At 36.9% G+C, this 15601-nt stretch overlaps 1 protein-coding gene across 2 annotated transcripts; it reads right to left on the bottom strand.

The window, feature by feature from the left end:
- Positions 1–7200: 7200 nt before the first annotated feature.
- Positions 7201–14705, bottom strand: LOC149807620 (growth arrest and DNA damage-inducible protein GADD45 gamma-like). Of its 2 annotated transcripts, none has more exons than XM_089968909.1 (5): positions 14329–14705; positions 9474–9578; positions 9128–9248; positions 8206–8447; positions 7201–7672 (listed from the first exon to the last, which is right to left on the bottom strand). In XM_089968909.1, the coding sequence occupies exons 1-4, from the start codon at positions 14370–14372 to the stop codon at positions 8253–8255; spliced, it is 465 nt and encodes a 154-aa protein (XP_089825035.1). In that variant the 5' UTR covers positions 14373–14705; the 3' UTR covers positions 7201–7672; positions 8206–8252. The 2 variants fall into 2 exon arrangements, with proteins under 2 accessions (XP_089825035.1, XP_089825039.1); XM_089968913.1 differs by lacking the exon at positions 14329–14705 and adding an exon at positions 10130–14266.
- Positions 14706–15601: the final 896 nt, after the last annotated feature.

Genomic DNA, 15601 nt, shown 5'->3' with positions numbered 1-15601 from the left:
TTGGTGATGAGTTGGGGATGATGTATGTGAAGTACCTAAAGATTTGTACCAGAATTATATCAAGAAAGTGCGAGGATTTAAAATGACTATACAAATCTCTAAATTAGCATCACGTAATTACATGGACTATACAAATCTCTAAATTAGCATCAAGTGATTGCATGGAGTTATCCATTAGTAACGAAGAATGTGTCAACGTTTTGTAATGACGTTCCCATTGTACTGTTCCTAATGACAGCATTTTTGGCACGATCTAAATAAAATGTTTTATGTTTTACTATTTCAGGTTGTTCAATGGCAAACATCATGAGGTACATCCTAGTAGATTTGTTCTAATCTCTCAGATCGGTAGTAACAGGGTGTATCCTTTTACAGATTCCAGTTTACTTGTAACTTTTTTTTAAAAAAAAATTTTACAGGGGTTGTTTCATACCTCTTAAAGAAGAAGATTCCATTCTGTTAAAAACTATCCCGATGACGAAATTAACATCTTACCAAACAACTATGAGAAATTTGTCTCATTTAGAAACGATTTTTGAAAGAAGGAACATAAATATCAGTTGAGAGGTTGATAAGGTTTGCAGACAGATTTAGGTTCGTGTCATAGTCAGTAAAATAAAATAAAAATCTTAACGATGAAACAATTTACAGAAACACTAAAGCAGTTACATCTTGAAGGATGCAACATAGACCAGAGTTACAATGAGATAAACTATTTTAGGAAAGATATTTAACCGTATTAATATATGGGTAGTTTTGAACAATTCAGTGAAATGAACAATGTAAAATTAAACTAATTGCCAAATGATTGAGAAATATCGAATGATTATTACTAGTATGATTCGGACGATATGGAACATTTTAACATTCAACGACATGGAGATTTATAATACTTTTCCTTAAAGAAATATACTCAGATGATGTATGAAAAAACTTAAATGATGCACATAGTTGTCTTGTTTGATCAAGAACTATGATCTAGGCCCTAGTGTTATGTATATTTTATTTGTGTTGGTTGTTTTTTGGGGGGTTGGGGGGTTGGTAATGATTGTTTCTTATGTATATCTGTATTTTGTACTTGACCTTGTCCAAAATAAAGCTAATTCTCTACCTGAACACTTTAATTTTGTACGCAAAGTAAAACATTTTCAGTATTTATCTATGAGTGTGGATTAAATATTCAGATCATTAGTAATGCAGATAAACATGTTTATTTAGGTCTGGCTCTAGGATATCGGATTTCGACTTAGAAATTCCTAAACGTGTTGATAACTTTGGATGTCGTAGAAAGGCGACTGACCTGTATTCTGCTGTTGTCATTGTATCTAAGCTTTTATATAATGTATTTTACTTGAAAAATTACTCAGTCCTGCCTTAACAGGCAGATTCAATCCAATTGCTGCTTTCAGTGTTTCGTTGTGTAGATTTATTTATTCGAATCAATATACACTGAAAGTACAAAGTGCTCAAGAATATTCTTGGACTGGATGATATTTTAGTAATTCATCAAAATACTGTTAACACATATTAACACTCCATGCCATAATCACGTTCGAGACAACAATCACATCAACACAATATTTATTTGAAATACTACTGGAACCGAATTGGAACTTCATACAGAAGGTTCATGACTATCTGGTATTTAATTCAAAATACTGTAAGTTCTTTTTAAATTTTAACTTTTTATTCTAGGTAAATAAATTATGTGTTGAGTTTTACAAAACTTGTTGGGTCGCGTTTCCAGTTTAAGACCTCTACATTAAACTAAGTACAAATATTTAGAGAAATAAAACAGACTAATGAATAGCATATACTTTTAATGCCGATAACATACAAGAGAAATTCGAGTCCTTAAAAAACGACGAGTTACTTGATCTTGCTAAACATTATGATCTTGCTGAATATACATTTCATACATTATTTATTAATCCAGAACATTTTCGATAAAAGTGTTTAAAGTTTGACAAAGAATACTACGTCTGGTTCGTCCAGGAAATCAAGGGAAGTAAAGATGGAAGAAGAATTACAAAGACTTCAGCTTCGGAAAGATATGCAGAAAAATAAAGATAGGCAAGATATAAAGGAGGAAGAGAGAGATGCAAGAAAGAGAAGAAAAATAAAAAAAGGAAATACAGAAGGAATAAAAACAAATGCAAGACAGAAGGTAGAGAGAACAAATAGCATTTAAATTTAAAGTATTGGAACTGACCAATAAAGGGAACTATCATGTAAATACAGTTAACATTTTATTATTGAGAAACATGTCAGACACATTCCCCATTTTAGAGAAAAGGAGGTAAACAAATATTTTTGTAGTTTGAGAAAATTGCCGAGAATTTGAAATGGACTATATATAAAAAATGTTGGACTTCGTTATTGCAAAGTGTGTTCACTCTTATCTGAACAAAATGGTGATTATGATTTGGTTAAAGACTGTGTCTTGAAGTATTGTGAGATGGCGTTGAAGCCTAATCAAAGCTTACAAAATTGTAGAACAGAAACTACACTGACTCATCTTGAGTTTGCATCTGAAAAAAACTAATGTTCAGTAGACAGTGTACAGGTAATATGGTTGACAAAGATTATGATTGTGTCAGTAGTAACATTAGAACAGTCCTTGATGAGAAACGGTGTTGAAACATTAGAGAAAGCAGCTAGAACAGCTGATAACTATTTGATTCACAAGGTTCCATTTGTAAAAAAAACAATTCCTAGCAACAAGTTTAAGAAACCATTTCAGTCTCAGTTGGGTATATACAAATCTCGAACTGGTATAGGGGCTCCGAGTGGCCGAGTGGTCTAAAGGCTCTCCGTTACGGATCACTACCATCTCACCGCTGCCTGCGGTGGTTCGAGTCTCGGATTCAGCCAATGTGGGTATGTGAGAAAGCTTGCCAGTAGCTTCTCGTGGGTCGGTGGTTCTTTCCGGGGTTTTCCCGGGTTCTTCCGCCACCATTAATACTGGCCGCCATGTATAGCACATCTTGCGCTGAAATATGGCGTTAAACCCCACAACAACAACAACAAACTGGTATAACTATGAATCATCGAATTTCTGATAAGACGGATCAGAAATCCTTATCTCGTCCTACATTATGTCTGATTGCTATAAGGTGAGATAGAAACAATCTAATGCTACTGTTTCTAAAAAGTCAAGAGATACTGTTGTTGGGGCAAGCTTACACCAGTCTGATTTTGTTATGGAAATTTACGAAGACAGATATTACTTGTTGGTGATTCAACATCACATCCTGCTTATTTAGATAAAGCTAATCATTTTAAGATATTGAGAGATATGAGCTTTTCAGAGTCTTTTGTTAGTAAGTGCCCTGCCTTTGTTTGCAAAATCATCTTCTAGTGAAAGTGCTCTAATACAGAGAGTAGATTGCGGATTTGTTAATGTTCCTCTCTGTGTCACTAGACTTCGTGTTGGGACCGGGGATTAAAGGAGCACAAGCCTCTTTACCTAGTTGGGATATTCATTTGTTACTAGATAATGATCTAACAGGAGACAAGGTAACGGTTAAACCTCTTGTAACTAACAGGGGCCCCGAGTGGCCGAGTGGTCTAAAGCGCTCTTCGTTACGGATCACTGCCATCTCACCTCTGTCTGCGGCGGTTCGAGTCAAAGATTCAGCCAATGTGGGCATGTGAGAAAGCTTGCCAGTAGCTTCTCGTGGGTCGGTGGTTCTTTCCGGGGTTTTCCGGGTTCTTCCTCCACCATTAATACTGGCCGCCATGTATAGCCTATCGTGCTGAAAAATGGCGTTAAACCCCACAACACAACAACAATGTAACTAACAACCTTGTATGGATTGAAGAGTTAATCCTATTGAAATGGAAATCCCTGTTTCATATCCATGACAAAGCATGATCTTGAGAATGATGGTGTCGATCAGGATGTTATTCTCCCAGCAGACACTCGTTTGGGTCAGGCCTTTAATGAGGTCACTGTGCTCCTGGTTTGGATCAATCAAGAAGTATTGATTACAGAGATACTCTTTTGGATACACATTCTCGTGATTCTAACCATGGTGATAAAAGAAAATAACTAGTTATCAGATAGGAAGAAGATCCAGATACCTCATGTTTCTTTCAGAGGGCTATTAGAGCAACTGATGCAACACACGAAGGAACTTGTTACAAGGTAATTATGATTATATGGAGACTCCCGGCGGTACTCGCTGGTGATTAGTGGTCGATACGCTATTACATTTTTGTTCCTAGATCGTGTCGACAGGAAACACTTATTCTAGCCCATGAAACATCGTTGTCTGGTTATTTAGGAATCAGTATGAGTTATTCCAAGATCTTGAATAATTTGTATTGGCCGAAAATTGAAAGTAATGTTTCTAAATTGTGTAGATCTTGTCATACTTGTCAAATGGTAGGAAACCCCACTCAGAAGATCTACATAGCTCATGTGTCACCTATTCCTGCGTTTGACGAACCATTTAGTAGAATAATGGTAGATTGTGTTGGTCACTTACCAGAGACCAAATCAGGCAACCAATAATTGTTGACGATTATGCAATTATGTGTCCGTTCTATGTTCTAGAAGGTATTCATTTGAGGAATATTAAAATGGAGACCTTAGTAGGAACTTTGATAAGTCTCTTTTAAGCATTTTGGCCATAAGGGAGATACAGGAAAGGTTACAGACAAAGTGTTCATTTGTTGTTGTTTCCTGTTTAGGACTATGTTCGAGATTCTTTTCAGAGTAGATATTTTTGTCCTTATAAAGTTAGGAGGAAATTGATTGACTTAACATACAGCATTCATAATCCTGGATGGCAACAAAGGAATAATTTTATCATTGTAATATGCTAATATGTTAGGAGAGCATGCTGACAGATACAGGCAAGTAATTTTTTTCAATTAATTTAGTGGTACCAGTCTAACATACACACCATTTAAACGGAGATGAGAAACCGGATAGTGGTGACTTTGAAATGACTAACAGTCGCAATTCTGACATTTTAGACAATGTAGACCAGAAATTTTCGCATCTGCTACCACAAGAGACGAACTGATTTTGTTGTTGTTGTTGTTGTTCTAGGGTTTAACGCCATTTTTTCAGTACAAGATAGGCTATACATGGCGGCCAGTATAACTGGTGGAGGAAGAACCCTGGAAAACCCAGGGATGAACCACCGACCCACGATAGCTACTGGCAGGCTTTCCCACATACCCACGCTAGCCGAGCCTTGGACTCGAACCCACACAGACATAGGTAAGATGGCAGTGATCCGGAACGGTGAGCGCTTTAGAACTAACTGAAATAGCTACTAAAATAATATGAACATTTATTTCCAGTTATTCCAACACGAACAAATAAGCCGTTCCACGACGTTGAAATAGTAAATTCTAATCATGCATGAAAACGTCCTTATAGGATGAATCCTCTCAAACAAGACTATTTGAAGAAAGAAATTCAGTGTTTGCTGCACAATGACTTAATCGCAGAAAGTAAAGCGTGACCAGAATTCACCTTGTATTCTAGTACCGAAATCAGAAAAGACTTGACGTATGTGTACTGCTTTCAGAAAAGTAAACTGTGTCACTAAGACATTTGTTTCCAATTCCCAAGATCGATAACTGCATCGACAGGAATTTCATACCTTCGCTAGCCAAGGTTCCGATATTTTAACCCATCTACACCTTGGCGTATCGACCAGATATTTATGTACTGTGAATTTCATTCGATACAGCGGCAATCTACCGCACCAAATCAAAATTAAGTTGTTCAAATTTGAACACTTTTCCTACATAATTGAGACAAGGGGAGACATCTTGAATGGACTCGTAATAAGCAATTTTCCATGGCTGGTCAGTGTTTGTACAAACACCTTTCACTCAAATAAACATGTAATGGTTTTTAATATCCTTTTAAAGTAAATTGCCTCCACCATTTTCGGCCGATATGCAATGCACCGCCGATACACATTATTGATTAGTTGGCATTACATACTAAGGGAGGCAACTCATGAAATCCAATAGATGTCGCTAGGACAAAGCACTAAAATAACTGTTCAATCCGTCAAGGTGTAGATAGGGTTAACATATCGGAACCTTGGCTAGCGAAGATGTGACTTGCCAAATACGTCACCAAGTTGACCTTTTGAATGGATTAAATTTATGGAGAGAGCAAAGGAAATTTCAACATTCTTGACTCCATATAGACTTTACCAACACAAAGTCATACCGTTTGGGATGAAGTTCTTTCCAACACTTGATTAATTTTGATAACATACGGTACAGGAAATTGACACTTAAATCGATGACTTCATCTTCTATAACTATACCAGGAAGGACCCCATGGAAACCATCAGAAGTTTTTCAAAGGCTCAGTGAAGCAAATCAGACAATTAACTGGAGTAAAAATGACTTGCCGTGCTTGTGTTACATTTTTAGGACACGTTGTGCGACATGGTCAAAATACACATAAAAGTTGAGGTTACGGCTATTTCCAGTGTACCTCTTATTAAGAAGCAACCAGTAAGAAGCAACTGATTGCGAATTTTGTGGATGGCTGGCTAATTTGGCTCTAATTTTTCCATGATTACTGAACCCCTGACCAATTTGTTAAGTAAGAAGACCAAATTTCACTGGTCAGACAAATGTCAGGATGCTTTTAATAAGTTAAAGACCATGCTCAAAAGTAAACCAGTTCTTTTATCTGCAGATTTGACTAAATCATTCAAAATGAGTGTAGACACAAGTGACGTAGGGGTTGTTGGATTATTATTACAGGAAAATTGAATACGCACTACATAAATTATTCCACGATAGAGGAGTTTTTTTTTACTTTGATGACTGCCTTACAACACTTTAAGGTGTATGTTAGTGCGGCTCCTTCTCCAATTGTCGTCTTCAGCGATCACAACGTTCTCACTTTCATTAATCAAATAAAGAGAAGAATCAAAGATTTTTACGATCGACTCTGATTTTACAATCACATAATATCGCTGTTAGACACATCAAAAGAAAACTGAATCACAGACGCACTTTCACGTGCAAAGAAGCACAGTATTGCATTATTTTGTATAAAATAATTGTATCGTGCAATATTAACTGCATATGTCTGCCATTTGATCAAAGAAAGTTTTATTGCATATTTTAGTATTAAAAAAATTAAATTAAGTCACGTCTATATTTATTCGTAATTTACCTTTGAAAAGAAGCATGCAAAGACTGTTTCGCTTCAAACATTTATTGATAACACAAATACCGGCAGAAATGAACATATTTCAGGTAACATTTTCATTCATTGCGATACGATGGTCCGTATGATGTGAAATAGCTATATCTTTGATGATGTAAAAAATAGTCCGATCCCTGATGATGTGAAAATAACCCAGTCACTGATGATGTGAAAATAAAACATTTATAGCAGTTAATATTTTCACCACCCTCAACGACAGCATTCCGTCATCTGCATCAGGGCAAATGTATCTCGTGTGCATCAGCATGCGACCTGCACACGAAGCAGACACCACTTCCTCAGCGGATGTTATGCTGATTCTTTTACAGCTTTCCAAACTGCACACAAGCACAGAAGTTGGTGATGTCGTTTGACAGGATGATTTGTCTGCAAGTCAGTGACCTTCGGATAAGAGATGACCAACATGTCCCTGGAACCCAATCTCAGGATGTGGCATCTGGAAAACTGAAATATTGCACATACAAACAATTACAATCATAGATCCATACTGCTTAACATATGACAGTAACATAACTGAGAGGACCACCTAAATAAACTAATCAATCGTCTAATACTACAACTTTCCTGAAGTCTCAATTTTACATACTAAATTTAATTAGGAAGCCAGAAGTTGTGGGATGTTCAATTGCCCCCATGGTTGTTACACAGACGTTTCACTACAAGCATCTGTCCAAATGACTCTGTTAAATGTTACAGAGCAAGTTTTTTCCAACGATGTTAACGAACGAATAAAACAATCGTGTTTGTGTATTCATGGATCAACGCTTTGCTTTCTATAAACATGCAAGTTCGTCAAATTACACTAACCATTCTTCCATATATACTATATTTCTCATCAATTCAAATCAAGCGTTTGTACTAAGTCAGACGTGAGGGAAATATTCGACCTAAATATTGTTTTTATCTAGTATATTATAAAACAGTGTAATTTAATGACATTCTTAAAATGCTAGAAAGAAAAGAAATCTTAAACTTACCCTTCGGATCATGGAGATGACTTTTTTTAAATTAAAGATGAGAATGGTCAGGCTGGAAGTTCTACGACGTCATGCAGTGTTTCTCCAGGGACATAAGAAAATCTCGTGATCATATGATCATCGGGGCTCAATTCTTCAAGTGGAAATTTGACGGCAATACAGCTCATGTCGCACGTGCGATCTATGTCACCACTGACGTCCCCCGAGGTTAGTAGGGTAGCCAATTTCTCAGAGCTATCAACCTAAATTGGAGAAAATCAAATTATGCTCATATATAATATCCTTAAAACACGTACTAAGGATAAAACATGAAGCATTACAAAATGCACATCACGAGCACCGAGTATAAGTGTCATAAACAGGAGCAGGTGTAAAATGCAAATGTATTACTTTTCTAACTGACAAGTTCGACATATTCAGTCCTAGGACTGGCAGGAAAATCACTTCAAATACAAACGTTTGAATTAAAATTCTAGCACATAAAACGGATATCAATAATTCGTTGGATACTACACCCATAGATGAAGAGTTGCACCCGGTGGGAGAAGAGGTGTAGCGAGGGGGAAGAGACGTGGATAAAAATGCCATACAAGAGTCGTCGACATGTGAGTGACAAAGAATACAAAAGAAAAAGTATTATCTTAAGTGAAAATAAGGCACTGTATTTACTCATAATGAATATGATCATACTTATTTTTAAAACTCCATAATTAAATATTTATGCAAAAGCTTTATTTGCCGTTGAAAGTCACTCCCACAACAAGGGGCGAATGTTTTGTGATTAAAAAGCATTTTAATAGTATCGAAATCATCTGAATGGGAGGCATCAAAACAGTTACGTAACCCCATTGATGAAAACAAAAATGTCCTTGTCGGAATGGGAATGACCGTATGGTAGGTGTGAAACAACATTTTTGCATACCCTGAAAACATTGATTCCATTTTCCCAGCAATGCGCCTCAATCAACTTGTGTTGAATGCTAACAGCAACGTCATTTGACGGCACGTAAGGAAGCACACACACCATGACCTCTTCCGGACAACTGAAAATTGCAGAAGGGATTCATTTAAATTTTCTTTGACATGTGAACAGTAATGGTGACATACAAAATGGGGAAAGTGCTAATAACTACAGGCCTATTATGCTATCAAAGTTTCCTATTAATTAAAGAAAACTACACTCAAACCTGTCAGACCATTTTGTTAGCATGCCTAAGAATTATCTGCTGAAGCTGCCTGGAATTAAGATAGATGCCAGATGTACTTACACTTCTAGAATCTGCGCGCACTCAAACACCCCCAGTGTGAGCCTATTTTCGGCTACCGCTTGTAAAAGTACTTTCTTCAGTGACTGTCCAACATCTACAACGTTCCTGCAAAAAAAAAAAAAAATACAAAAAAAAAATAATGATAGACAGACAGCTTTTCGTCAAAACTGGAACGTGTATTCAAAAAGGGTTGTCTGTATGTCTGCCTGTCTCTTTGATAACGGTAGTAGGCGTCCGACGGATTTTTTCGGGGAGGAGGGCATAATCCATTGGTGGGTAGCCAAAATCAAAGGAAAATATAATGCCCCATATCCCCTCCCCCGTAAACGCACATGATAAGAACCCAAACGCATAAAACTGAGATTTTTGGGTCGCAATAGCAGTAAGGCGCTGAATAACAGTGTATGCAGACTATTGCATCGTATAAAACTATTTATCATTTCATTACTTTTTTAGTTAGTGTTGATATTCGAAAGATATCAGACTTACTTGCAGCAAAATCTACCCGAAAACAAAATGGTTTTTAATAATAGAATCTCCATTCCCACCCCTCTTGGCCTGTCAGCTAACGCCCATTTATCTCGTCGCCTCTGTGCGCTTACATCGGAGATGCTAAACACACACACAAATCACAAATATTTAAAGATTAAACTTACCGCGGCATTCTTCGAAAGTATCATCCAATAAAATACAAATTAATCAAATAATTAGCTGAGTAATACACCAATGGTATGGCTTGGTCAGGAGATCTGCAGAGGAATTAGGAAATGTATACAATGTGAGTCAATAGCCGATCGTAACTATGATTCATGGCTGAGTCACACAACGGTAATTTCCCCTGCTTGTGTATATTAATAGATGACTAACTACCCAGGTGCCTAGTGTGCAATCTATTTCGGCCACTGTCCTGTATAACCAAAGTACAAGCACGTTAAGCATGCATAACATAGATTCTTGGAAGCCTAAAGTAGCAATAATTATTGCCAATGAGCGTAATAAGCTGTGCAACAATACATATAAATACATAACTGTCAAAAGTTCGACACAGTTCATATACGCCAGTGTAAGTACTTGAGTTCAGTGGTTGATTAGTGCCGATACATTTCATTTGAAAATAATTACTAGTCTAATCTTGACAGGTAATCTCGATCATGACGATGGAGGGCGCAAAAGGCGTTATCCTCATCCGTCTGTCTGTCCATCTCACCTTGGTTACAGTTTGCAATTTGGTCACTCCAGTTGCGTAGCAACTGCCCATGCACCCCCCTCCCCCGCAACAGCGAGGAAAGGGGACCCTAAATTCTCATCAAACAACAGTTTTATTGCGCGAGGGCCCCAAAATTAAATTCTGCGCATTCGGAGAGAGGGTTGTCTTGCTAAGCAACTGGGTGTGGCATCTGTATTCCATGAACTCGCTTTTTAAACATTCTTGAAATATATTTATTAGGTTTACACACGCGCATATGTATGCGGGTCGACTGACTTTGTCAATTTCAGAAAATTTCTAAGAAGCATTAGATTTAATTTCGCAAGACACCAAACTAAAAACAAAGGGAGAGAAAGGAAGCTGTAATATATGTAGAGAGGGAAATAAACTGCACATTCGCAACTTCGATATCAGTCCTATGTATCATCAGTGGAATGAATGTCAATAGTTCCTACTCTGACCCCACTAGCTATTTACGAAACAAAGCTTGACCGAGAAGTTACGAATGAACAAACTATGTTTTTCATTCGCAATATATAAGTCAATACTACAGTCCATTCAATCACATAAGGGAGCCGCAGTGGCACCATGTGATTAGCGTGCCGGACTCACGACCGAACGGGTACGGATTCAAATCTTACCATCGCATCAGCCTTAGTCAGCTATCGCAGTGTGTCTTTGGGCAAGGCACTCTACTCCAATTGCATAGACACTGAACAACTCGTGTGTTGTTCTTCAGTATAACACATAACCAGACCAATCTCAGAAAAAGCCAAAGTAGTACAAACAGATTACGATTTCTTTATTTGCAAAAAAAGTTATTTCAGGCAAAATAAATTGTATGATTTTTCTGTAAATTATAGCGCCAAAATACGTCCGATGCATATTTTAGTCTAGCAGAAATAACCGAGGTAGTTCTAAACAGGTGATTTGGCTATGTAAAGGAATGTAGCACATGGAACATTCTTGAATTAACATATACGTCAAACAACCTTTCCCTTCGAGTTTATTGGTTTAAAAATATCCCAACTGAACTTTGGTCCAGTGGTCTGATATCAGTTGATACTGTTATGGATATTCAGGCCAGGTACCGATGTTTGATCCAAACACAGGCGCTGGTTTCCATGGTGCGCTGCGGAACTGGCGTGCGCACCTGACAGCTATTGTAATGATAGACGACTTGTTTACCTACCTGTTGTGTATCGCCATGTGTTACAATGCGCCATATGTAAACACTAATAAGACATGATTTTAGACTATTTGCTCCGTTATTGTGAACTGGCATTGGTAAATTACTTTTTAACATAGATAATGATTAACCAGGAACTTACCGAATATTTTTCAATTTTTCATGAAGTGCACAAAATAAAAACAATTACAATCCAAAAGCAAGGTTGCATGTTTTCGCACTTTTACCAGTTACTGATAACCTTTGTCTTATGTACCCCATAACCCTGTCTATAAATCAAAACCAAAGCTGCATGAACAAAAATGTATATCTGCATATATCATCTAACTTTCAAGAAGCATAATTTCGTACAGTCAAATAATGTGCAAGGTCCAAGTACTTATCATTCAGCATACATGTAGTGTCACAATCTTGGTACTATGTGGATTTAAAAGCACGTAGTATGATATTCAAACAAACAGCATGTGTTGTATTGTGACAAAGTGGAAATGCATATTTCGTCTATATGATATGGAATCCGTAGAACAACTCTATGATGAATATTGGGCTTTTTAATGAACGAAAATTGTACACTGCCACAACGAATCCGTGCCACCTATTTTTATTCGAAACAATATCAGATTTCGTTCTTCACATGCACACGTAGGTATGCGTTTGTGTGATATCATCGTGCATCTTTTTCGAATGAGAGAAAGTAATAATGTGCGTTAATCTATGATTATAGAGAACTTCGTTTTTCAACAGCATGTATTTTTGGAGGTACTGCATCTTTTAACCTCTGATAATGGCTCTCATTAGAGTCTCCACCTGGTAAATGACTACCCTATTTAGTACATGACTCTCAAAGAGTCTCTATCTAGTGAATGACTAAGAGAAAATGTCATGTTACCGAACTAATGCCCTCCACCTAGTTAAAAATGCAAGGAGAGATCAGTTTATTTTTCACTACATTTATCAGGTTACCCACTACTAGCTCGGACACATAGAATTCTGGATGAAACTTGTTTGCCCTGTGATGAAAACTGCGATGATGTTCCCTGCTGCGAGGGTCTTTGTCTTTTTAAAAAGAACGAATATAACAAAGTTTTAACCTTGAATTGTAATGATATACCATTTCTTGTTTTGTGTGCCTTGTGTGTGCGTGTGTATGTGTTTACACGTTCATCGTGCTTCTTTTTGTTTCACGGCACATATTTACTTTTGGTTGGAGGTATCTTTCTTTGGAACATGGCAAGGTTTTGTCTTAACCATGTATGTTTGCGCCCTAGCTTCGATCGGCACTATATAGCTATGGTTGTGCTGCTGTGCCGTAAACCCTCACATGAACACATACATATAAAAATGTTATGTTTTAAATTTTATTTGTGGTCATGCACCAACTCTAGATTGTGTTAAACAGCTCTAACTGAGCAGAGCATTATAAGTTCATATGCAGCAAGTCGATGTTGTTTGCACTAACCTGGACACAACCAAAAAGGTCAGCATAGGTTATGTTCCATGTTCCGGAAATAGCTGCATTTTACTAAAATGGTTATGTTTACTTTGTTATCCTATGCAAAAACCAAGTGACTGAACTCGATATGCATTTCATTTTCTCTTTAGACTTTAACGATGCTTTCTTTAAAATACAAGTAACCGTCTTCAGTTTTCAGCAAATCTCGGTGAAAAGTTAGAGAACAAAATATTAATATTTTTTAAGGGATAACAACAAAAATACAATAACAGCGAATTTACTCGAGCCTGCACAATTATTTGCTAATTAGGAGAGATATCGTCGTGCAAATGGTGGCTGTCTCCTATGAGAAAATGTAAATACAGCAGTACATATACTGACCGTGCCCTGACCCTTTGCTGTGTTTATAGTGGATGGTAACCGACATATCGCTGCAGTATGCACAGATCAGATGCATATATACTGCATAGTTTCGGAAAATGCAAGCATACCTTACAAATTAACGTTGTTTACAACAAAGAAAAACAACAAACAACACTGCATGCAACTTTAACCTTACAAAGCCATGACGTATCAATTGTGGAGCTGAAGAAAAAAAATTGGTGCAATTTACATAATACAATCCACGTTTCAAGTCTTAACAGAATAAAGTATACAATAAATCTATAAAAATGAAATATACTACGAGTGCATATATTCGGGAGGGGAGTGGTAGCTGTTGCACTGTATGTGGAAAATATAGGGCGTGTTCCCGAAAACTGGTCCATGGGACAGGAAACCAAAGTAATGCACAACATGCATTTTACATACGTGTCAATAACTCACACTGCCCTGGCGAGCGGACGTGGTACTTCACAAAGCGTAAATGCGTTTTGACTTTTGAAACGTTTAAGTGCATCTGATACGTATCTGATGCAACAGGGTGAAAAACATAAAATCAAAGCAAATCTAAAGCTAAAAAAAAAAAAAAAAACGTGCATTTGAAGGTTGCAAAGGAAATACTTACTTGTTTTCTTTTGCCATATTTTCTCCAACTTCAGGAAGCGTCATTTTCACTTAGAACGATTACAGTGAATAAAGCCTTTGTTCAAAGTACGGAGCACACAAATCCCTTCCAGTCCACTGCTACTCTGCTGAACTAATGTCACGAGATCGTGTTTACGGTACTGCCGTGGGCGGAGCTTATTCAGCGCGCTATTGGTTCTTAGTGCTTGACCTAGTTATGTTTGCTCCTAAATAATACCAGCTCAATAACTATGCTGGGAACCTTAAACTTGTTTCAGTGTGCTGTTAAACATATATAACTGTTGTGTTGAGTGTACTGGATTTTACCATATCATGCATACAACTGTAACCATTATTCTCCGCAGTATGCCCTACAGAAATTAAAGGACGCGAGACCTTTATATCTGCAATTTTCGGATAGAGTGCGGTGTGATCTCATCGTAAATGCACGAAGATTAATATATGCAGAAAGTCACATAATAATGTTTCCTAGTCACAAAACTTCCCACTACATGTGTTTGACTCAACACAGTATGAAACTGGGCTGAACATAACTCGTGCTACAAATAATTAGCTACTACTGTATACCCATGGAAACATCATTATATACAAATTTCAATAACTTCAAATTTCGGAATGCTCCTGATCTTTTTTTTTTAATCAGTCCAAGTAATCAGATACAAGCTATGGAAAATTTGAACTTAACAGGTTGCATGAACCTTTCCATGAAAATGTCATCGGGCCTTGGTTTTAATATAACTTCCAGGTATTTGTTTTTTGAATGACTGTGTCAGTTGGTTCCAGGAATTGACCGAAATTAGGTCAAGCTAAGCTGAATTTTGCCACAATTATCTATCATATGTTGTTCAAACAATGCGGATACATACATACATACATACATACATACATGCATGCATTGCATACATACATAACTTCCTACCTACCTACCTAAATACATACATACATACATACATATACAATACATACATACATACATACATACATACATACATACATACATACATATACAATACATACATACATACATACATACATACATACATGCATACATACATATCAGGGATTGTCCTGTTATATCTGGGATTGTCCTGTTAAAACGGTCTGTTCTTAAAGAAACTGACAAACAGGATGAAAAATCAAGCAAACAGAAAATCGAAAAAGGTTAAACAGACATCATGAAAAAAGGAGTTTCGTTATTGAAGATACTACGGATTCCAGGCTAATAAAGTTAATGGTGTTTAACAATGAATATG

Source organism: Sinohyriopsis cumingii, chromosome 1 (assembly GCF_028554795.1).
Source record: "Sinohyriopsis cumingii isolate HCF-2022 chromosome 1, ASM2855479v2, whole genome shotgun sequence".
NCBI lineage: Eukaryota > Metazoa > Mollusca > Bivalvia > Unionida > Unionidae > Sinohyriopsis > Sinohyriopsis cumingii.
Note: the sequence above shows the minus strand (reverse complement) of the source record. Positions and strands in the feature narration are given on the sequence as shown.

What these genes read in the sequence shown, in the direction of transcription:
- LOC149807620 (XM_089968909.1), bottom strand. Translation starts at nt 14,372, where the DNA reads ATGACGCTTCCTGAAGTTGGAGAAAATATGGCAAAAGAAAACAA. An exon ending in AATATGGCAAAAGAAAACAA is followed by an intron (nt 9,579 to 14,328) that starts GTAAGTATTTCC and finishes TTTTTTTTGCAG; the next exon opens with GAACGTTGTAGATGTTGGAC. An exon ending in ATGGAATCAATGTTTTCAGG is followed by an intron (nt 8,448 to 9,127) that starts GTATGCAAAAAT and finishes TCTCCAATTTAG; the next exon opens with GTTGATAGCTCTGAGAAATT.